Raw genomic sequence first — 22,988 nt, 5'->3', positions numbered from 1 at the left:
AGGAGGTATGTGTAATGATTCCTCAGTCGGAAATTTATTTAATTTAAGTTGGGATTTGTATTCGTTTCCAGCTTTGGAGGAAGATTCATGGCACAAAGAACTAGCTGTCTACGGACGAGGTAAAATGTGAAGCATTTAAATGTTCAATTTTAATTAGTTTTTTTTTATCAATTTCTACAGGATCTTAAACACCACCCGGATCTTGTTAAAAGTGATAGTGTTTGATTATCAAATAAATTGAAATTTAACATAATTTTTGTTTTCTGGTTATTATTTATAACAACAATAGAAAAGGGAGAGAAAATCTAAATCTATGAACATTTTACACAGCATTCATCATCACATCGTGTTTAACTGACTAGAAATTCACGTAAATCTTAGATGGTTTTCATCAATCATCAATTTCTTTAAAGGTGCGTTCACATATTCATTTCGTAGCATTTACGTGAAAATAATTTGGATTAAAATTATGTGGTTTTCACGTAGCCGCTACGTGCAGATTGTTTTGGGTGTATATCCTCATGGTAGTGATATTTATAAATAGAGATTGGTTTGCTAATTTTTCTTGAGTGACATTTATTCCAGTCTTATAACAAAATAAAATAATATCTGCCAGTGCGGTGGGTTGACTGGTTTTTGTCAAGTCTTGGACATCCTGCTTCATCTAAAATTAAAAAAAAATAGTTCCACTAACGAAATACTTTATCTCATCAAAACATTTACCTTTGGTTTAAACGCTTCATCACTAGCATGCACTGCAGTAAATAAGTATAAAGACAAGCTGTATATAGAGAATTCTGTACTTTCCTGTGATTATTCAATTCAATACTTGTCCACGGTAGATTCATAGAAGAATGCCATTTCTTAAAATACAGTTGTTTCACAAGATTCATGCATCTTAGAATAAATATGCTCTAGAAATGGATTTTCGGGTTGGAAATAAGTATAGAGACAAAGGCTATTTTATTAGAAAAACACGGTTTTCTTGAACTGATTTCCAAAAACAAAGAACTTTAATAATGTTTAGCATCGCCTTTGTTGGCAATGACTTCTTGCAATCGTTGTGGCATAGAAGTAAAGAAGCTTTTCAAAACTTTCGGATCCATATTAGAGCATTCATCCTGAATCGCCATTTTAATTTGTCCAGTAGAGTGCCCCAAATGACCCGACTTTTGAAAAAGTTATGCGCTGCAGGCTAAAATTGATCCTTGGCCTAGTACAAGATCCCATGCCAAATTTGGGCCAGATCGGATCACGGGAACGGGTCGCTCAACGAGCCTGAAGTTTGTATGGGATTTTGAGACATTTTGTTCGGGAGAAACACGAAAAACCAGTTTTTCATCTATAACTTTGGTTTCCGTCGGCCGATTTCTTTCAAAAACGGTTTTTCTAGAAGCCTTAATTATGAAAAATATTTCATCCGAAGACTGCATTTCGATTAGAGTTGAGATAAAAAAGTTATGAGAATTCAAAAATGGGCTAACTTTTTTCAGGCTGATATTCATTCCTGTTAATTTGTCGTCGATATGTTCGACCGCCCCGACTCATTCACAGTGATGAATACCATCCTTAAAAAAGTTAGCCCATTTTTGAAGCCTAATAACTTTTTTATCTCAACTCTTATTGAAATGCAGTCTTGGGATGAAATATTTTTCATAATTTAGGCTTTAAGAAAACCTGATTTTGAAAGAAATCGGCCGACGGGAACTAAAGTTATTGATGAAAAACTGGATTTTCATGTCCCTCCCGAACAAAATGTTTCAAAATCCCATACAAACTTCAGGCTCGTTGAGCGACCCCTTCCCGTGATCCGATCTGGCCCAAATTTGGCATGGGATCTTGTACTAGGCCTAGGATCAATTTTAGCCTGCAGCGCATAACATTTCACTTGTTTTGAATTTCCCATACAAATTTGGGGCAGTCTTTTGTCCAGCCGTTTCATAACTTCCTCCATGCTTGAAAATGTTACGGGAGAGAAGCCCCCAAACGTTTTCGATCGGATTTAGACCCGGGCTGCAGGCTGACCACTCCATAAGAGGGATGTTATGAAGTACCAAGAACTCTTTCTTTCGTAGCTCTGGACGCATGGCAGGCAGCATTGTCTTGCTGGAAAACCATGTTTTCGCCCATAAAATTTTCCGAATATGGAACAACAACTTCTTATAATAGCTGGCAATACATCTGTGAGTCCATCCGGGAAGAGATGAAACAAACAGGTGTCTTTCCAGCCATGCTTATGCCGACCCAGATCATGACAGTTCCTCCACCAAAGTTTCGTTTTTCTCTCGTTGGCCTCTTCTGCCTCTTGTCGTACCAGCGGCTGCTAAAGCTATCTGACCAGTCTAGGTTGAACTTCTTGTCGTCACTTAAACCACGTTTGACACTCTTGGTCCCAAAATTGGTACTTTTCGGCAAAAGCAAAACGGGCTTTTTGTGACGAGGAAAGAGGTCTTGGTACAGGCGTTGTTTCGGTGAAGGAAACATTAGGATCGTCTTTGAGAACTTGCCGATTCCAATGCCCAGGTACTGTCAGCTTCATCTCCGCCTTGATTTCCTCAGAAGACAGCTTTTGATGGACCGTCAGTCGTTTTATTTCCCTCTTAGATCTCGGCGTCAGGGAAGATGGACGTCCACATTGCTTCCTGGTGGCATATGTTTCGCCTAGCCGCAGATAGTTATTCACCACATCCGTACTCCTACCAAGCCTTATGACGATTTCACGCAAGGTTAGCCCTTATTCTCGAAGAGTATCTACTCTTCACTTTTCATAATCAAATGTAAATATCTAATAATATGTGAAAACCTTCACCAATGATGTTTTCTTTCTTTGTCACCATCAATTCACTTAGTATTTAGCAAAACTTTTCACTTTCAGCATAAAAAATATCCTCCGCATCCTGTACCAAAACTGTACCTATTTTTCGAACAATCACAAAAAAAATTTTGAATAAATATTTTTATAATTCAGTTACCTGTCTGGGGTAACATGTGCTGGAATATGATTGTTTTGAATCATGCGTTTGTCAACATTGAAATTTCATTCATCTAAACATTTATTTTTATGATTTCAGCTAGTAGAACTTTTTTACCCCCAAATGTATACAGCATCTTTATCTGCCGAAAAAATGTAAAAATTAAGTCTCTACAGATCCAAAAATTACTGCAATTGGTGTTTTTAGGCGTAATGGTTTTCATGGTATCAAAAATTTATCAAAAACTATAAATTTATATAAGTTTTCATAAGATTTTTCTTAAAATCTAAGTTTGTTACAAGTTACCCCTTTTTATAGGTATTGTGAAAAATGCATGTTATAAGAAAATTGAAAATAACCTAAGCAACCAATAATTTTTCGGAATACGTCAATTTGATGTCCTACTAACCTTAGAACTTTTGATACATGAAGGGTACGATTATCTATGGTCGTGGGTTTTTCAGAAGCCACTGAAGTTGAAAAGTGTTGCATGTTGCCCCAGTTGACGGCATTTAAGACCAATTAAATACAAATAACAACACAGGGGATCAGAATTTTTGGTAACTGTGTTTCTTTAACCGAAGGACGATTAAGAAGATCATACTGAAATCGAATCATATGCCAGATTTTGTCTAATACCTCTAGTTTTGGTGTTTTGGCATTTGTTAAAACTAGTCTTCTATCTATTTATAATCCTTTATTCAATTATTTTATCGTTGGTGCATATGAAAAAAACATTTTAAAATTTATCTTATGGAAAAATCTACAAAAATCCGAAATTGATTTATTGAAAAAAAGGTAAATAAATCATCATTTACCTATAGGCTTTTCACAATCTGGAATGAAAATGAATGATCAGTATCAAGAATAAGAATTATCTCTGTAGATTAGGCATTAAAAGTGAAACTAGATATCAGAAGCAAAATGCCTTTTTTCAAGTTTTTCCGAAGCCGATCATCATCGTTATCAATGACTGCCGAAGCTATTGCTATTTGGAAGCTTTTACTTCTAGATGACCACCGTTTAGCTCTTCTCATTTTTGGACCACTTTCTGAAAGATAAGATAACGAGAAAGAAAAAAGCTTACAGTGCTCTGAGCACAGCGGTTCAAATTTTACGTTTAAAGGAGAATAATGAACAAAAATTAATCTGAATGTGACCATAAACCTTAAATTACCAGACAGTTGTGGAATGCACTCAAGAACGACTGAAGTTTATATAATAATTCTCGTAAAACCTGGCAGTAAATTTGTTTTGTATGGCCGCTTTTGAATTTGCTTTTGGTCAGTTAAGCTCAAGTTGATTGCCGTGTAAACTGTAAACTATAGATGGCTTCCTTCGGATAATACCAAACTTAAAGTGGAAATAACTACAGTCAATTGTTAATAGAAGTGAATTACATCGGATTTTGTTGTAAAGTCAATATCAACAACTGTCAAAAACAACAAAAATTGGTTCACATCTACGCCTCAAAGCAATTGTACTCATGCCAACATTAAACTTGTCAAAATTGGCAAATTTTTCTGACATTACGGCTTCACTCTAGAAAATGATAAAAACGTAGGCTCGCAGACTCGAACCATTACAGCAGCAGGAGGAAGGAGATGAAAAAGGGGAATAAAGTCAGATATCACTGTTCGCTGTCATGTTATCAAGTTGTTCCTGTCGAAATTTGCTATCATTTAAGATATTGAAGAATGCGTCTGTCCAGCCAGATTCTCTCAATATTATTGACCAGTTATCAGTATAGTTTCCGATATGTGGCGGACGGGTGCGAGAACGTTTTTACTGCTGATCGGTATTTTAAGTTTTTGTGCAGTTAATTTGGATGCGGCCGACGCCATCTGTGAGCGAATCGATTTTAACGATTTCAGGACCCAAAAAGTGCGGCAATGTTCTTTCACGAATAAGGATATATTGAGGCTATCGACCTACACGGGAAGTGTCAACTTTCGACCGTATCGGCCGAATACATCATATTATCTGACTAATGCCGTAACAGGAACTAGTTGTTGCGAGTCGGTAGAAAGTTTCTTCATGAATGCGTACACCGAGATAAGAATGCTCTATCAGCTGGTGTTTCGCACCGATTCGAGACTCACTGTTCGGATCTTAGATATGGACAATGTTGACGGTCAAGGGAGACCTTCGGTAGTCCAAGTGTGGGCAACGCAACAAACAACACAGAATTGGAGTTTATTCGTTGGTAAAGTCGAGAGAGAAATGAGACGAGCTCTTCTTCAGGTCGAGGTTGACATGAGTGCTGATGGAGATATTGCGATAGAATACATAACGGTATTTAATCCGCTGGTTTTGGAACAGTTCTGTAGAGAGTTGGATGAGACCTACGTACCTCCATCTACAAGTCGACCAGTAACAACTACTAGTATCGCAATGAGAACGACTACAACTTCGACACCCATCCCAACGAGACCAACCACCAGCACCACTTCTACTACAAATCGTCCCACGACTACTTCTACTACTAGCTCAACTACGAGCACTACCGCTACTACATCAACTACAACTTCTACGAGTACTACAACTAGTACTGCACCTACAACAACTACAACGCCAACTACTACTACTCCCACAACTACTACTTCCACAACTACTACTCCCACAACAACTACTCCCACAACTACTACTACTCCGACAACTACTACTACTCCGACAACTACTACTACTCCCACAACTACTACTGCGACGACAACAACCACTCCAACAACTACTACTACGACAACAACTACTCCTTCCACCACTACAACTACTGCAACTTCGACAACAACCACTTCTTCGACAGCAACCACTACTTCTACAACAACTACTCCTTCCACAACTACGACAACTCCAACTACTACGTCTTCGACGACAACTACTACTCCAACGACAACAACTTCTTCCTCAACAACGACTTCTACTACTTCTACAACTACCACGCCGACAACAACAACTATATCATCTACAGTGACTTCTACTACTCCAACTCAAACTCCAACTACTACTACAACAGTAACAACCAGGACCAGTACAACATTCTCAAGCAGTACTGTTCCATCAACAAGAACAACAACAACTCCCTCTACAACGTCAACAATCGAAGTGACTACCGAATCAGTGATTCTGACAACAATCATATCTTCAGTTTCAACAATTCCAATCACCCGAACAACACCGAGAACAAGTTCTTCAGCAACAGCAACAACTACAGAGCTCATTACAGAAACAACAAAAACAGTGCCAACGACGCTGGCAACTAAAACTGTCACAAGTTCCAGTACTACTGTACCCCCTAGTCGCACAACGGAATTCAGCACATTGGCAACGATAACCAGCAGCAACATCGTGAGCAGCACTGATGTCTCTGGATCTTCAACAGAAACAATTGGGTATGGATAAGGTGGCATTAAAATGGTCAAAAATTGCGTTACATAATATTTGAACGGCCCCTAAACTCAAACCGAAGTTTATAATTTTTACTCAGAGCACCCTTAGATTCAAAAAGGATATATGTACCTCATGGAGATTTTTTCCAAGTAAAATTTTCAGTTCAAGAATCGAATTTACCCTAGTAACGGGAAATAGCTTGATCCCAAAAGGTATTTAAAAAATAGTGTTAACTAACATGCCATAAAACTGGCTCGCTTCCAAAATTTTATCCTTCGTCACTCTACGCCTAAAGCCATTTCATTTTACGGCACTTCAAGTCCTAGAGGACCCAATAGCGAGCTAAAAAATGAATAAAAGTGAAGATTATTGATTCCATCAAGTGAGAGGAACGTGAGAGGTTTTTTAAAGCTCAATCTGAAAATATGAATAGAGGAAGTGATAAAAAAGGTTAAATTTTTCTAATAATTCGTCTAACTGACTTATAAATAGGTCCGACTTCATTTCTACAAGATAGAAACGCTATCCACCGGAAAAATTAAAAAAAAAATGATTAAACGGTGATTAAATCCTGCGCAAGATATATGGACTGCACGTGGGGAGATATTTTAAAAAAAATTCGTAATGAACAGTGAAACGAACTTTTTAGCTAGCAGGTTTCCAACCAGAAACTTTTCGTTGATAACCTGTATTTCCCGAAGATAAGTAAGAAGAAAAAAATGAAAAAATGTATGTCCAGTACTTGAGGAGGCTAACGATCTGTGGAAACTGCAAATTAAAAAGTACAAAGAAGACTGCCTCCAAATGCGACGGTTTTCTCTGCATAGCTTCTGAATAGGTCCCACAAAGTTCATACTCTATTGAAGTTGGATCTGGAATCGTGTCATTACGAAAAAAACTATAATTGAGCGATAGAAAAAAATATGTCGTTTTTTGTGCACAAGAAGGACAATCGGCTAAATTTGTTATAACTTCGACCATATTCAAAATTTTGAGTTATTTCAAAGGTCAATAAATAATAAAAATCATCAAAAATTGACTTGATTTGAAAAAAATGGTGGTTAATAGTGTGCATTATAGATGGCGCACGTGTTGCATAAAAATTAAATTTCTTAATTGGAAGCTTTCTCAAAAACAAATTGACAGACATCCCAAAAATTTGCATATGTAAACATTACATTACCAGGAAACTCCGCTGAAAATTTCAACAATTATCATCCATGCATTCAAAAGTGAGTCACAAAACAAAGATTTTTTTCAAATACACTTCTTAATTTAACATTTCTTAAAGTTTGTAGCCATGTGAAAGGTGTTTACTACTCAACAGAATTTACCTAAAAAAATCTTAAAACTAGTATCCATTATTTTACTACTTATAACTTTGATTATAAAAAAAAATCGTTCATAACATTATAATTTTCTTGAAGAAATGTGTTTATGCCTCTACTTTATTGTGTGATTCTTACTCTTTTAAATGCTCAACACCACACCTAAAAGGATAAAAAAAACTAATGGACAAAAGTGATCAATTGCACAAATCCACAAAATTTTCATGTTTCCGAGGTGCAAAGAACTTAAAAGCTAATTTTGATTAACTTGGGTGCACTGGTTCCAAAGTTTTTATTTTTGAAATAACTTTCAAAAATAGGTAAAGTTCAATCAAAAAATCTCTGCACTTCCGTTCTAAAAAAAAAAGATGTTTTCCCTATTCTGAAAAATACGAGAGCTTTGGCAAATTTAAAAAAAAAAGTATTTTTTTAAGGGGGGAGTAGAGTCTAACGGGTAAAAAACACCTTTTTTCACGATTTTTTTTAGAGCTATCGTTCAAACAAATGTATTCAAATTGTTTGCATTATACAAAGCATTGTTAAAAGAACATTTAGTATTTTTTTCGTAGAAAAATATTAAAAAATGAGCCGGTGACGGAGCATTTTCGAGTATGCCTTTTAGAAAACAGGATTTGCGGTGGACACTGTATCTCAGCACAGAATCATCTGAAGTCAAAAAATCAGAGCAAAATATTTTAATAGACGTTTTTCTGGACCCAAACGATTGTATTTAACTAAAAATTTTTTTGGAAATTTTGTAGCTGTTTGAAGTAAAAACTACTAAATCCCCCATTTTTTATCTGTAAAATCTCCCCAAAGTAAAAAAAAACAAAAAAAGAAAATCGTTGGGGTTGGGCATTTTATATGTGGAAAATATGTTCCAAATTTGAAAAGAATCGGTGAAGTAGTTTTCAAATGACGATGTCCACTGACTTTAAAAATGTGCTTTCGAGAAAAAAGCGTTTGAAGTTTCTGCTTGCAGTATTCTTGCAGTATTAGATAAGAGGAGATAAAGGCCTATAATTTCTACAGTTTTGCTTCGATTGACTTGAAAATTTGACACAACATTCTTGAAATGTTTTACAATAAGAAAATAAAAAAATAAAAAAATCGATTTTTGAAAGTGTTAGACCCTACTCTCCCCTTAAGCATAATTCAAATCAATTGGCAAGCTTCAACAAATTAGTTGAATGGAATAAAATCTTTTTTTTTTAACTTTCTTTAATAATGTTAAAAAATATTTGTTATAATATATTTCCAAATAAAAAAAAACCCTTTTTTATGATTATTGTATCTCTGACATTCGATTATCTTGGAAAAATATTATTCTATGATTGATTGAAGTATAATGAATAAATTCAGAATCAGTGTTCCTCTTTCGTGTAGGTTTGTTAGTTCTTCAGTTATCGATAATTGATTTCGCTCAAATCTGATTCATTTTTCGAACTTATAAACTTTATATCGCCAAAACTAGAAGAGAGAGATTAAACCTGACAAAAGTTAGAGTTCAGGACGGCAAACAATTGCTATTCCCTTGCGTTATCAATTAAATTCTATGATAAGTTTTTTAAATGGTAAGTCGTTTTTATTATTTATTATCGTTCTAAAGTGTTAAATAACTGATTTTCTGTTTCTTCATATTTTGTTTTAATTTTCAAAAAAGTTTACCGAATTTCATGTTTAGTTTTTTCAAATTCTCAAATAAATTTACCGAATTCGATAGTCAACTATTCAAGTTTTTTAGGTCTTTTTTCGTATTTGTTTTTCAAATCTGTTTTTTTTTGTTCTGAAAACCTAATCTTTTTAGAAGCCTATAAATCTAAATTTTTGTTTGTTTGTACCTATATTTCAGTTGTTGACGATGACAAAATATTCAAAGCTTGAAATTTCAAACAATAAAAACTGGGCTTGAGAACTTATGAACGTTTAATTTATTTTTACTTTTTCAAATCTTATTTTTGAAATTGATATTAATTTTTCAAAAAATCTTTTAAAATTTCGATGAATGATATGAATTTTCAGATTAAACGCTAAATTGGAATGCACAATTTTTATTTAATAAATATTTGCTTTGCATTTTAAATATTTATTAATAAAATTTGATTTGATCGTTTCTCGCGTGAGCTGTCATTACATCGTATGAAACATAATGTAAACAAAGAGACTATTATCACGAAAAATATAAAAAATGACATAAACTAGTCGCAACTTCTTTCCTTTTAGAATATTTGTAGTCTTGACAACATATTCTATATCTGAAATACAAGTTTAAAAGTTGTTCCGAAAACTTTTGAAGTATACTATTAATTCTTAAGATGTTTCATACGACGTAATGAAAGCTCACGCGAGATTTCTATTTATATCAGTTGCATTTCAAATTCAAGAAATCTTATTTCCCAATCTGGGCCTGTACAGCACCAGCTTCCAATGATGAATTGAACTGTTGTAAAGTTATTATTGTGAACTTCAAAAATAAACCATTTTAAACTTATAAGATGTTAGAATTTGAATATCAAAAATTAATTCATCTTTGACTTTGATCAGTGGCCATCTTGAAATAAAATTAAAAAATTTCTTCTTTTTATCAAATTAAATTCAATCGTCAAATATGTGTTTTGAACAAATTCTTGAAAGTTCAAAGGATTTTTTTTACTAATCCAGAATTTAAATTTAAATCGTAATTAAATATTATTCGAAATTCAAGAAATTATTACGGAATTTTTCTACCAACCTACAAGTTAAAATTCGGATTTCATTTCTTTTCAAATCTGGTGATATATTTTTATTTGCTATTTCTGTGTACTGATTCTTATGTGCTTTAAAAGCTATAAATTCTGGTGACTGTTCGTATTCGTTTTCTGTTGTTTCGAAATATTGATTTCAAATTCTTAAACTAGACTGTTTAGAATAAATTTTTAAGCATTTTTCTAACTCAGAAAAAGAAACATCATTTTGAATAATTTATAAATGACTTACCGGAATGAGCATTGATTTGAGACATTGATTCTGATTGATTTAAAATAAAAAAAAAAACAACATTTTTCCAGTTTTTGTGACGGTTATGAGTTGAGAAATGGCTTTAGAACCCAATTGTATTTGACAAACTTGAATTTCCAAAACCGGTAAAACGAATATTCAGTCAAGTATTTAAGAAAACAACTAAGACGATTGTTTAAATTTCTTTCTATTTTTGCATCTTGATGCCTATCAAGTTTTTGAGTGAACTAGATAAAAGATATGTCTAGAACTGAGATAAAATTCGATAAGAAAATACATCTCTGACCGCTTTTTTAGGATTAGCTGTAAAAATTTGAAATCCATTTAGATATGCTTTTGAAAGGCTGTTAATGAACTGGGAAGGATCTCTAAAGATTCAGTATTGGATTTGTCAAGTTTATTTGAGGAAATTTCTGGTCTGTTCTGTGCCGAGGACTCATGCAACATTTTATTTATTTTTAACAAAATAAATTAGCGTTGCTCGGAACAATAAAGTCAAGTTCAAAAGATTGTTCACAGTGTGGGCTGTAGTGGACTATTATGGATAAGATAAGCTTGCCAGATTGCTCACTTTTACCCGGACTTGCCCGGATATTAAATACAAAAATTGGATAAGCCCGGTGCGGGTCGGTTGCTCTGATTGGAAAATGCCCGGATTTTGTGCGGATTTATATGTAGGTACATTTTTTTTCAAAATCCAACAAAAAACTCAAAACGAATTATAATTTAGGATTTTTGTGTACAAGAAACATATTTTAAGATCGTATTTGAAGAGATTTTTTTGAAGTTTTAATGACGATTGAAATCTAACGTCCGAGTTTGCCAGGTTTTAGATAAAATAGCCCGGATTTGACCGGCCCGGATACGTGCGCGATTTTTTTTTTATCATTTTTGGGTTCATTTGAGTAAGCCCGTTCAAAATCGGGGAAGTTTTAAACCATATCTAGGTCCAGTGACTATCTGAATCTAAGCCAAACCAAACTTTCTTTATCATATATTCTTCATTGAATGTATGGGTAAGCCTGGATATATCCATTAAGGGAGTAAAAGATAACAAACGGGAATAGAATTTTTGGTTCCAATATGTCAACAACTGATTTTCGAAGATTTAAGCGTTCTGAATTCAAAACATTTGTCAAATTTTGTCAATCATCTCTAGCGTAAGGAATTTTATAAAATGGGTCAATTTAGTGTAAGTTCAATCTTTGATAACTTCAAAAAAAGTGAATGTTAATTTTACAAAATTTAAAAGAAAAAGATTTTTGGACCAAAACTTTAAAGTTATAATTAATCAATTTAAGTTTTTATTTTGATTTTACAAAAAATTTGAAAAAATCCGGGCTTTTCCAACATAATTTAGCCAGACCAGTGGTCGGACACCTTTTGAGTGGGAAGAGCCAAAAACTTAAAATTTCCAAAATTTCAGAGTTTGAAAGAGCCACATTAAAGATTTATTGTGTCTGTTTTTAATTAAAAAAAATCGAAATATAAGAATGATCAATTAACATTATCTTTACGAAAATAATTTTTAGCCCATTAGAGTTTGTTTCTAACTTTTGGATTTTTCTTTTAAAGCTGCTCCTGATTACCATCAATAACATGAATTTTCTTCTGGATTATAATCTCTTCTAACATGGTTTGATTGAATACCAATTTTAATATGTTGACAAATATCGAGTCAAGAAAGTTTCAAATCCATATTAAGCTTGAATGCATACTTTACATGATGTTAATGTGAATTATTTGAACATATTAACAAAAGCAGAATATTTATAATTTCTTCGGCAAAGAAAAGTTTTTAAATTAACAGTATAGGGAAATAAATTTTCTAAAAATATTCAAGCTTTTTGAAGACTTTCTCCAGATTTAGCTAATCTCTTCCGAAATCCAGAAGTATGAGGTAAAATTCGACGAAAATTTATGTAGTCGAAAATTTTAATCTTAAAAAAATATGCTGCTTATAACTAGTAGAATTTTCAAATATCAGAACATCATGCGAACGTGTCTTCAGAATTTTATGCATCTGGAAAATTAGAAAATGTCACATGTTATTCTTCAGTATTGTGCGTCCAATTGAATGAAAAATTGAAATTCAATTTATTATTGAATATTATTCATCAATGTTTGCTGAAGCTGCTGCTGCCTGACCAGTATAAATCTGTAATAATGTGATTTTGTAGCCTTCATAGAAAATTCGTGACAAATAATAAAGAAACAGTACTTTTTAATTGGCAAATTCAGTTTATGGATGAGTTTCAAAACAAAAATTATTAAAAATTAGTCAACAGTGAAAACTCTAAATCGAAAATGTAAAAAAAAATATGTTTGTTACTAAAACTTCGTTCAAAATTGATGTGCTTTTGGGCTGCACAGATCACACTTGAAATTTTAAATGTGTTCATAGACTCAAAGTGATCAAGTTTCGAAAAGAATTTCAGAATTAAAATCCTCATTCATTCTCAACGCTGATTTGAGTTTGCAAAGCTGTCAAACTTAATTTTGTTTTTATCATTTCTTAGTTTGGGAATTTTGTATTTCATCAATCTTTTAACTTTTTTACCCCTTATTTATTGAATAGGCTTTCCAGAATTTTTCTGATCGTATCCAGGCTGTCAAATCCAAGCATTGTGTTACTAAATTATCTGGGAATATCTGGGCAAATCCATCCAAAATCTAGGTATTTTATATAAAAAGGTAAGAGAAAAGCTAAAAAATAAACACACGAAAAATGATTTTTACCAAGGCACATCGGCGGCGTTCAAATCTTATCTCGCAATTTCATAAAATTGTATGCGTATTTATTTCGCTAAAACAAGTTGAAAATTTGGAATTTCCTAGAAACTGTGAATAATCCTGAACAAACCGGACCTTTTTCCTCGATTTCCGGCAACCAGACTGGACTTGGCATCTTACATTTTTTCTTTGAAAATCTGGTCAAGCCCTGGGTATCAATATAAAGATACATTAAAATTATCATTTTAAATAAAAATAAATATGATAGGATTGAGGAGGTTTACCAATATTTTTATGTTTTCCCCCGTCAAAGTTATAAATATTTCTCGAAATGGTTGATTTATTCTAATACGATTTTTGAAAATTCAATTGAACATTTTTCATAGAGGGCAAAAAAGCGATTGCGAGTGCTTAAAATATAAAATTTGATGAAGATTAAGTTGTTCGATAACAAAACAGAGGCTGTCTAAGAATTACTTTTTTGTAAATGTTAACGTTGATTTTCCGGTGTTTGTGTTCGATTTGTTCAAAAATATACACACGTTTTTGGAAATAGATAATTTGATTAAGTTTTGTTGTTTAAAAAAACAGTTATTCTTTGCATTTATGGTTAATGAAATTAAATCTCGATCTCTATGATGATGCTTCAAAAACAGTAAAAAGCAAATCATTGTAAAATTGGGCTTTAAAAAATGCTGTTTTGCAATTTGGTCCTTTCCACTTGTTCAACGGATCCTGTTTTACTATTCTTTTCTGGACCTTTGAAAATCCGTGTGCCAGGTCACAAGACTAATTTATCGCTTTGCACAGTTTTATATATAAATTTTATTCAAAAATATATAACATGAGCGCAGTGAACTAAAGAGCCGCAGATTTACATCAAAAGAGCCGTTTGCGGCTCGCGAGCCGCAGGTTGCCGACCTATGATCTAGACAAACAGAACGACTGGTCCTTTCCCAAATTGTGTATTAATATATATATATATATATATATATATATATATATATATATATATATATATATATATATATATATATATATATATATATATATATATATATATATATATATATATATATATATATATATATATATATATATATATTAAATTAGCTTACCCAGTAAACTTCGTTTTACCCGTTACTTAATAAATCATTGAAAAATGTTTACAGTTCTTTAACTTCTTCGTGCTCGTGAATCAGTTTTCATAAAAATCGTCTTCAAGCTGTTCGAGTTTTTTCCGGTTTATAGTTGATTTTATATAGCAGCCCCCCTTCCATAAGAAGTTATAATCTCGAAACTATCATACAAACCTTCTCTGGCCCGAAAAACCCTCGGATCCTATATTTGACTTCATTTTGACCGACCATTATACGTGATGGTGTTACAAAGAAAACGCCTCCATTTTTATATATAAGAAGATTATATATTAAAGTCCGGATAAGACGGGACAATCTGGCAAACTTATACAAGATTCTTTGAAAATCAGTGTTTGAAACTGTTTTTACCAAATATCCCTTTCCCTTACAGAACTTTCACAACAACGGTGCCAAGAACAGAATCTACAATCGATTTTAATGGCCATACAACTTTATCGGCAAATATCGAGAATACTGAAACAACGGCCGAAGACAGCACTCAGCTACCTACTCAATCAATGGGAACCACCTCATCTACTCAACCCACCAGACCGCATGGGTTTCCATTTTTCCCTTCGGAATTACCTTTGATTCAAACAGGTCGAAACGTTTCTCAAGCCATCTGGAGCTCGATAACCGGCATTCTTCTAACTCTGCTAGTTATGGCTTCGGCCTTAACTGTTTATCTTCGAGTTCGCTGCAAATATCTCAAGCAATCGGTAGCTCGAGAGCTGGAGCTATCCGAGGTTCAACCGAGCCAGGTGTCGAAAACCCTACATCAGTACATCAATCCTTTCCCACGAATGATACCCCAAAGCACCGAACAACCTCCACAACGTCCCCGCAGGAAACCCAAACGCCAGGCACCGAATCCAAGACCCCCTTCGACGACCAGCGGAAATAGTAGCGAATTCGTCAGCCATCGACGGTTCACCAAACAACCCATCATCGAACAACAGAACCCTATCGGGAGGCCATATTCCCTGGCGGAAGAGATCAAAAGGACCAAACTCAAAACTCAACTCAATAAATTTTAAAACGTTAAACGGTGGTTTTCATTCCCTGATTTGGCGCCAGCTCCGAAATCACCGTTTTCACTTCCAGTAGCGATTCGTAAATCTTCGAAAACTGGCAAATTGACAGCCAAAAGTGTGAATTAATTATGCAAATAACTTTCATCTCCGTTTTGGCGACCGATTGGCCACACCCGGGAAGAATACCAAATTGCCCATCGCGGTTTACCGTGGGGATGAGCGATATCGAAAACGAATCTTTTGCGACGAAGAAAGGTGCCCGCGCACATTGAACCGGAATGCTTAGGGAGATATATGCTGCCGAGAGCAATTCACTTGGAAGTCATTTTAGGCTAATTTTATCGGGCATATTTTACCTTTTTTATAACATATGATAGGTGTTTCCAACATATTTTCCACTACGTTTTTGTATTGAAAGTATTTTGGTAGGTTCAAGAATTGATGTTTTGAATCCCTTGAGATGAAAATGATGAAATGACAATTTCAATATAAATGTATTTAAACTAAATTTTTAACAAATTCGAATCAGATTAATTCTTTGGCATTAAAAATAGTAAAAATGTGTGAATGAGCACCGCAAAACAACATTGATGTTGTGTCATCCGATTACTGTTGATGAATAGAGCATATCATCCTTTCGCTTTCGTTTCGGTCGTTGGTGTGAGAATTTATGGCTTTAGTTAGGGTAAAATGTCCTTTTTACAGTTTAAAACCGTGTTCAGAATTAATTTAATGCTCGAACTCCTCCAAAGCTGGATTGATACATTAAAAAAAGCCATTGTTAATTTTTAAAAATATTGGTCGATAAAATGCGCGTTCACCACCGTCGTTTTTTTTTACGGAAGAAAGTCCCAAAATTTACATAACCGCGGTGTGAAATTTTTTCAGCCAGCCAATCGATTATGGCACAAGATAGAATAAATATTTATCTTATAATCCGTTTGACCATGACATGATGACTCTATTCGGAGATGATTTAGAGGTGAAAGATCGAAAATTAAAATCGTGTTTTGACCTTATAGGTAGTTTGGCAGTCCAATAAAATCATCATATTTTTTCTGATTTTAAACACAATAATGTTCAAAGTACAAAAAACTATGCAGTTTAAAAAAAAAGTGTTTTTTACAGTCTGAGCAAGTCTTGCTATCCATACGAGAGGAGAATGAGCGACTCCCCGCGAACGAATAATTGGTTTCCTTTCAAACCTGTAGGCCTAAGCGTTCCTTCAGCCTGATAACAGATAAACAAGAGAAAACCCATGGCCTAATTAGGAGCACGGGTTATAAACTCGGTCCATGGCAACCGTTTTCCAATTTCTGGGACATCCTACATCCGCCAGATCACGCTCCATTTGGTCTAACTATTTGGCTCATTGCGCTTCTGCTAGTCTCACCTGTGAACATCTGTTTTGCAGGACAGTCGTCCGGCAGCCTTCACCATCTTCTGGATACTGGGTTCGCCGTGGAGTCGAGCGAGCTCGTGGTTCATCTTTCGCTTCCACACTCCGTTTTCCTGCACGCCGCCAAAGATGGTTGTTAACACTTGTCGCTCGATTACTCAGAGTGTACGCAGGTCCTCCTCGAGCAATATCCATGTCTCGTGCCCGTAGAGAACAACCGGTCTAATGACCGTCATATACAGGTTACACTTCGTGCGAGGGCTAACCCCGACCGCAGTTGCTTGTGTAGTCCATAGAATTCCCCTGATCATTCGCCGCCGGATCGCACGGCTAGTGTCATTGTCTGCGGTCATCAGTGAGCCGAGATAAACAAAGTCTTCGACTATCTCCAGCTTGTCGCCATAGATCGTGACCTTGTTATCACTGGACAAGCGGGCTCGGTCGGTCTCGGATCCGCAGGCCAGCATGTTCTTCGTCTTGGACGTATAAATCATCCTGTTTCGCGTTTCAGTTTGCGGTAGATCTCTTCCACCGCCGCATATCTGCTGACTATATCAATGTCATTTTCAAAGCAGTAGTTGACTGGACCTGTTGAAAATCGTGACCCGTATTTCACTCACCGCTCGTCGAATAATACCATCTAACGAATAGACCACCAGTCTTGTCGACGCCTTGTCGAAGCACTGCGTGATTCGAATGAACTCGAGGGTTCGCACACAGCACTGCGTTCCATCCATCGTTGCCTTGATCAGTCTGGTCAGCTTCGCGGAAAAGTTATTCTTGTCCATGATTTTCTATAGGTCGTCACGGTCGATCGTGTCGTATACGGCTTTGAAGTCGATTAAAAGATGGTTGCGTAGGAACTTGGTGTTCACGGGATTTTTGGAGAATTTTCAGTAAGTTGAAGATCTGGTCCGTCGTAGACCGTCCCTCCATGAAGCCGGCCTGATGACTTCCCAGGAATCCGTTTGCTTGTGGCGTTAGGCGTTGGAGTAGGATTTGGCACAGCACTTTGTAGGCGGCATTTTGGACAGTGATAGCTCGGTAGTTTGTTACCGTTTGTAACAGTTCATAGTTTGCATGTCGGTTTTTGTTTATTTATTCCATGTTAAATGTTTAATTTATTTATTATTTTATAAATGTAAGGCAATTAATTTCAAATTCAAATCAAATAATGGCTAAGTAAACAGGACTAGGTATAACACCACACGACATATAACATCACATTTCGAACATCACAAAGAAGGGGCGAATTACGGTTCAATGGGAGGCAATGGAAAAAGCAGATGACAGCTCAGAACGAGGAGGTCGAAAGAGTTTCTCTTTCGGGTGGTAACCGCGTAGCGAACACCACGCATGCGCCCGTTGCCGAGTTTCAGGCTGAAGCCAAATAAGTAGCCATTTCCGACAGTGGGCCAGCAATCTAGCCAAGTGAACCAAAAATGTGAGATTCGATCTTTCGGTGTCGCGAGCTATGACCTGGAAGATTCGGAATTTCCGTAACATCTTGGCCCTCCGTGCAAGAAATCATCGGAGAAACAAGTGACAAGCACGTGTTCAGCACGTGACTTCTTGCCCCAGACCCTCGGAAGACACATCGGTAACCACCGGACCACCCCGGAAGAAGACCAGCCACGGGGAGTGCAAGCCTCTTGCCCTCTACTAGCCTGGCAGAGCACCTCAGCCAGATCATCGCAAAACGATCGCTGAAATCCCCTTGAATATCCGCTTAGCCACCGCCAAACCGCCACTAAGCCGCTAAGCGACCGCCAAACGTCGTCAAGCCGCTAAATAACCGCTGAGACAACGCAAAGCCACCGCCAGATCATCGCCAAACCACGACTGTCCGCCGCCGATCCGTCGATCCGCCGATCCGCCGATCCACCGATCCACCGATTCACCGATCCGCCGATCCGCCGATCCGCCGATCCGCTGATCCGCCGATCCGCCGATCCGCCGATCCGCTGGTCCGCTAACCTTCCAGTGCCGGTGAGCACCCGGTTTCGTCCCCAGAACAACCGCCATAACCGTTGCCAAGAGAAGCCCTTTCCCGCCGCAGGCCTGCCACGAAGCTGTGAGTAAAACACAATACATATCACACAAAACACGCCACACAGATTTATAAATCACACAATAAAACACAAAATTAAACGAGTAAAACTTGTAACAAGATACCGATATCACATCCGAGTCCTGGGTTCTGAAAGTAGGCACAAAGCCGACCTTGAGGTCCTCCGTTTGACATCCAGATCGAGCTAGCCAGTGCAAAAGAAGGTGATGTATACCCACCCTCACTGATCCCCAGAGGAACGACCAGGGATCCGAGGGCTTAGACCCCGTCCCCTCTGGACGTGTGGTAATTAGTTTTGACAGTCCAATTTGTCATTGATCAACTACCTCATAAGGTTACTAGCTCGTTACATCTGCATAAACTGAAAATGAAGAAGTAGCCATCTTGGTATCCGCAACAAACGAAGCGCAGACATTCCATCTGATTATCTGCTTGTCCTTGATGAGAAACGACTGAGAGTTGAGCGTGCTCAACCTATTTGCTTAATGATACCGCGTCGATTGTCCGGTGTATAGGGCTGTTGTAAAAGACCTCAACTGTTGACTATCTGCAGCCAGCGTCTTCACTTTGTCCCAGTCAAGATTCTCGTCGACAGTTTGGATTTGGGCGGCTAGGCTTCGTCCCACGAGCTTCTGGATCTGCCTCTACTTCGATGCCCTTCCGGAAACTTTGCTCTACACATATCCGGTTGTCTTTGTGCGATCAAAACAATATGGTTTACCAGGTCAAGGTCAATCAGTTACTCTATTGTTGAAGAATTCCACGGCAATCCCCGGTTTGGTCTACAGTCAATCGATCCAGTCAGGATATCATCCATAACGATGAGAAAAAGTAGCGGTGATAAGAAACATCGTTGTCTCACTCCAGCAGTTATCAGGATTGGATCGGACAAGACATCGTCGTGCAGAACCGTACACGTAAATGCCTCGTACTGTACTTCGATGAGATGGACTAGTTCCTCAGCTCAGATGTTTTCTATGGTTCAGTTGGTTGAATGCTTTTTTCAAAATCCAGCAGATAAGAATCCTGGAAGTCGTTGATTTGTTCCAGTATTATTTGTAGCATTGTGACGTGGTCCAAACATGATCGTCGAGATCGGACTACAGCTTGTTTCCGTCGGAAAGTAGCGTCATTTTTTCCAGGACCCTGTTCAGAATCAGTTTGCAAAATACTTTGAGGGTCGTACAGGTCAACGTTACGCAATGCTAGGTACCACACTCAGTTAAGTTTCATTTTTAGGAACCTTTACAAGTATACCCTGCATCCAGTCTGCCGGGATGTTTCAGTATTCCGGATATCGGCAAAAAGACGGTGGAACATTTGTGCTGACAAGGTAGGTCTCGTACTTTTAATCGTATCGGACAAATTACGAATTCGCCGCGATTCCATTTTTTTCATTCGTTAAAACGCGACCTATATCTCCAAGATTCGTTAACAGAATGATCGTTATATGCTCTCTTTTTCTCTCTCGTAATTTTCGCTACCGTCGACTGACGCGAAACTGAAAGCATCGAAATTCCACACGTTTAAATGTTTTAATTTATATTTAGGCAGACGTGTTAAATAATTCGATTGAGAATATGGATTTACTCATATTTTATAAATTTATCTTTCGTCTGTAGTTATATTCACTACAGTAGGGTCGGCTCTGAGCATTTCAGCAGGATGCAATCGATCCCAGGCGCTTTGTTTAAAGCTGCGAGTTCTGTTGGCCATCGCTATTTGTGACTCGAAAGAGTTGTTTGAAATGCTCAGTCCAACGTTTGAGTTGATCTGTGTTGTCGGTCAACACCTAACAGGCTCGTATTTTCGACGGCATTCTTCTATTAGTCCTTGTGCCACTAAGGCGGCGAGAAATGTCAAAGAAATCGGATATCTCCATTTGCGGCGGCTCTTTCTCCCTCTTCGGCTAGGGAGTTTGTTCAGACTCCCTTGTCTCGTCTACAAGTTCGTTTTACTGCCTTTTTCAGGTCCACATATCGTAAGCCTGCGGCTGCTTTGGCTGACTCAGCTTGTTACTATCTCTCTCTCCTGCTTCTTCACCTCTCTAGCAACTTTTCTCTGTGCGCGTTCATTCTTTTCACGATGATTTGTTGCTTCCATTTTATTGTAACTTTTTCTGTATTCCTCGCTTGCACTGTGGTCCGAAAAGGCTAAAAGTGGAACTTTTTTCATAGTGCCTCTGTTTTTCATTTTATCTCTTAAGTGTCTTCAGAACATTTGCTTCTTCAAACATGCTTCATAATTTGAAATTATCAAAAGTTAGTCAAAGCCTACTATAAAAAAAATTGAAAATTCTAACTTTTTTAGTTCACTACATAGAGCATTACTTTATACTACAAAGTTGTAGAATACAAGAAAATATGAAACTTTGTTGAATACACCAAAACTCTATCTCTTTTCTGAGCAGAGTTATAAAGGTTTTATTTTAAAAGTTATTTAAAAGTTAGTTTTTTAAACTTAACTATAGTTAGATGAGGATTTGCATGAATAAAATGTTCTAAACATTTGTTGAGACATTCAAATCCCACGTTTTGCACAAGATTGCAACATTCTACGACGTTTCCAAGCCAACTTATTGCATTTTTAAGCTTTATTTTTACTCAACTTCACGAGCGTTTATTGCAAAAACGTGCAAGTGGATTTTCAAAACTAATAAACCAAATTGAAGCTTAAACTTAGTGCAACAAATTGGTGTTGACGCCATTTGTCTCCACGCGCTCATATTCGAACACAACAAGCATATATTTGATATGTTGTACGTGTTTCTGTACAAAAAATGGAAAAATTGATTTCCAGGCTACACAGATGCTACGCAAAACGAAGGCAGAAGGCAGTTAAAAATAATTTTTGTATGGAAACACGCAAAACACATCAAAAGTATGCTTGTTGTGTTCAAATATGAGCGCGTGGAGACAAATGGTGCCGACACCAATTTGTTGCACTAAGTTCAAGCTTCAATTCGGTTTATTAGTTTTGAAAATCCACTTGCACGTTTTTGCAATAAACGCTCGTGAAGTTGAGTAAAAATAAAACTTAAAAATGCAATAAGTTGGCTTGGAAACGTCGTAGAATGTTGCAATCTTGTGCAAAACGTGGGATTTGAATGTCTCAACAAATGTTTAGAACATTTTATTCATGTAAATCCTCATCTAACTATAGTTAAGTTTAAAAAACTAACTTTTAAATAACTTTTAAAATAAAACCTCTATAACTCTGCTCTGAAAAGAGATAGAGTTTTGGTGTATTCAACAAAGTTTCATATTTTCTTGTATTCTACAACTTTGTGGCATAAAGTAATGCTCTATGTAGTGAACTAAAAAAGTTAGAATTTTCATTTTTTTTATAGTAGGCTTTGACTAACTTTTGATAATTTCAAATTATGAAGCATGTTTGAAGAAGCAAATGTTCTGAAGACACTTAAGAGATAAAATCAAAAACAGAGGCGCTACGAAAAAAGTTCCACTTTTATCCTTTTCGGACCACTGTGGCTTGTTGTCACGTATGGAATGTGGAACTTACGAGATTCTGCATTCAACTTGTTAGAAGAAGGTTCAAGTGGCTTGGGAAATGACCACTTCTTTTTCAATGACCTCTGGCAGCACCAAGTTTCCAGAGGACACTGCTGGTGATGAAGCTTCTTCAGTGATATTTTCACCACTTGCTGTTATTTCGAGGGTATCATGTACCACATCGAAATAATATTTCTGATGAACTTCTTGAAGAGTTTCTGAAAATTTTAAACAACTTTAAATCATTAAAATTGATAATCATACTAATTTAATTACCTCTTATTTCAGTGTCGACTCCATGGAAAAAATCGGTTTCGGGATAATTTTCTGCGTTAATTTTAATCCAATATCGCCAATAGAATTAGGCCACAGATCTTCTTAGCAAAACTTTCCAAATGATCGAAGTTGGGACACTG

The 22,988-nt window shown here is 36.3% G+C and overlaps 1 protein-coding gene across 1 annotated transcript; it reads left to right on the top strand.

The window, feature by feature from the left end:
- The first annotated feature begins 4,730 nt into the window (after nucleotides 1-4,730).
- On the top strand, nucleotides 4,731-15,593 carry LOC129752526 (uncharacterized). Its single transcript, XM_055748298.1, has 2 exons — nucleotides 4,731-6,361; nucleotides 14,948-15,593. The coding sequence occupies exons 1-2, from the start codon at nucleotides 4,731-4,733 to the stop codon at nucleotides 15,591-15,593; spliced, it is 2,277 nt and encodes a 758-aa protein (XP_055604273.1).
- The last annotated feature ends 7,395 nt before the right edge of the window (nucleotides 15,594-22,988 follow it).

Source organism: Uranotaenia lowii, chromosome 3, assembly GCF_029784155.1.
Source record: "Uranotaenia lowii strain MFRU-FL chromosome 3, ASM2978415v1, whole genome shotgun sequence".
In the NCBI taxonomy this organism is placed as follows: Eukaryota; Metazoa; Arthropoda; class Insecta; order Diptera; family Culicidae; genus Uranotaenia; species Uranotaenia lowii.
Note: the sequence above shows the minus strand (reverse complement) of the source record. Positions and strands in the feature narration are given on the sequence as shown.